Genomic DNA, 2001 nt, shown 5'->3' on the forward strand with positions numbered 1-2001 from the left:
TTGATATTTTAATTACTTTTCTCTCACACTAACATTCTGTTCTATCAGTTAAGAATAATTATTAAAAATTAGTGCTGAAACATCATGTTAGTCTGTATAATGAAATGTTTTAACCAAACAAAATAAAACATGGTAATTTTAAAAGAATAAACTTAAAACCTACAACAATGCATACCTCCCCATGGCCATTAGTAAATTTCCCTTGCATTGGCCAAAGCTTTTCCTCTACATATATTCTTGGTTGATGAAAAACCTTCAAGATATACAGGTAGATTTTTGTGTTATTGTTGTTGTTAATGTTATAGATTGACTAGTTCCCCACCTCCATGTAATTGTGATGGTCTAGTTAAGTGAGAATAATTAAGAGACAATTAAGAGACACACAGCAGTCACCTGCTGCTTGTTTTAATTGTTTCCTATTTTACTATTTGTTGACATAAATAATGAATTTACATAAGCTTTTAGAAATATTTTAATTTTGAAATATCTGTTTCTATGAATATTACAAGATGGAGAAAATGTGCAAATTATTATCTACTTAAGGCATATTTTAATCTCTGTTCAAACTATATGTCAAATTATATGACTATTAAAATTTTAAAATAAAGTTTTCAAGTTAATAATTTATGGATGATAACATTCTTTTAAATAATTCATTGATTTAATATAGGAAAAATCTTCTTTGTTTTTCTTATGAAGGCAAGAAGAGGTTAAGTAAATAAGTTTTATCTGTAAAAAGTCTCAAATCTCTCATTCTGTATAACTTGAAAGTTATTCCAGTTCTTCTGGAGGGCTGCCAGATATCTTGCAAATATATGTTGATTTGCCAAAGTCTGTTGAATATATCCTTTGGTCATTGACCTGGAGCTACTGTGATCCCTGGCTCAAGTTTTTTTCTCCTGAATCCTCGGATAACCCTGTCCCGGATCTGTTTGGTTCTGACTCCGTAGACAATAGGGTTGAGCATGGGAGGAACCAGCAGATAGAAATTAGCAAATATAATGTGCACAACACGGGGCACATGGTGGCCAAAGCGGTGGGTGAGGAAGGTGAAAAGGGCTGGGATATAGAAAGCCAAGATAACACAGACATGGGAAGCACATGTACCAAAAGCTTTGAGGCGAGCTTCGCCTGAGGGCAACCTCAACACAGCTCTCAGAATCATCACATAAGATACACTGATGACAATTATGTCAAAGCCAACCACAGAGAAAGCCACAAAGAGTCCATATCCACGATTAACTCTGGTATCAGCACATACCAACTTGAGCACAGCCATGTGCTCACAGTAGGACTGGGGAATGACGTTGTTGGGGCAGAAGGGCATCCTGGAGATCATGAAGCAGAAGGGGCTCACCCACAGCAGCCCTCTCACCATCACAGCTGCCCCTAGTTTGATGACTACAGATGTGGTCAGGATGCTGGAGTGTCTGAGTGGGAAACAGATAGCCACATAGCGGTCCAAGGCCATGGCCATGAGCACCCCAGACTCCACAGAAGAAAAGGCATGAATGAAGAATACCTGGATGAGGCAGGCATTGTATTCAATCTCATGATCGTGAAACCAGAGTATGGCCAGCATTTTAGGTTGTGTGGAGGAGGATAGAACCAGATCAGTGATACCCAGCAGGGCTAGGAAGAGGTACATGGGCTCATGCAAGGTGTGGTCAGTTTGGATTATGTATAGGATGGTGATATTTCCAGTCAGTGCCACAATATACATAACACAGAAAGGAAAGGCGATCCAAAATTGATAATTCTCCAGTCCTGGGATTCCAAGCAAGATAAAGAACAGAGGATGGGAAGAGCTGTTACTTGAAGCTACCATGAGAGGATGGTTACTATGTTCTCCCCAGCAAAGGTTTCTATTTTCCTAGATGGTGACAATGGAATGAATGTTATTCATTACAAATACCTTGAATGATTTTATTGGGCCTTTATATGAAAAGTTAACTGTATCAATACAAGCCACTTTGCAGCATGAAATGAAGTAGCTCACAA

General features: G+C 38.2%; 1 protein-coding gene across 1 annotated transcript; it reads right to left on the reverse strand.

The window, feature by feature from the left end:
- Window positions 1-853: 853 nt before the first annotated feature.
- Window positions 854-1828, reverse strand: Or52r1 (olfactory receptor family 52 subfamily R member 1). Its single transcript, NM_001000131.1, is given in 1 exon segment — window positions 854-1828. A coding segment is annotated over 1 exon segment (975 nt).
- Between the last annotated feature and the right edge of the window lie 173 nt (window positions 1829-2001).

Source organism: Rattus norvegicus, chromosome 1 (genome assembly GCF_021556685.1).
Source record: "Rattus norvegicus strain SHRSP/BbbUtx chromosome 1, alternate assembly SHRSP_T2T, whole genome shotgun sequence".
Lineage (NCBI taxonomy): Eukaryota > Metazoa > Chordata > Mammalia > Rodentia > Muridae > Rattus > Rattus norvegicus.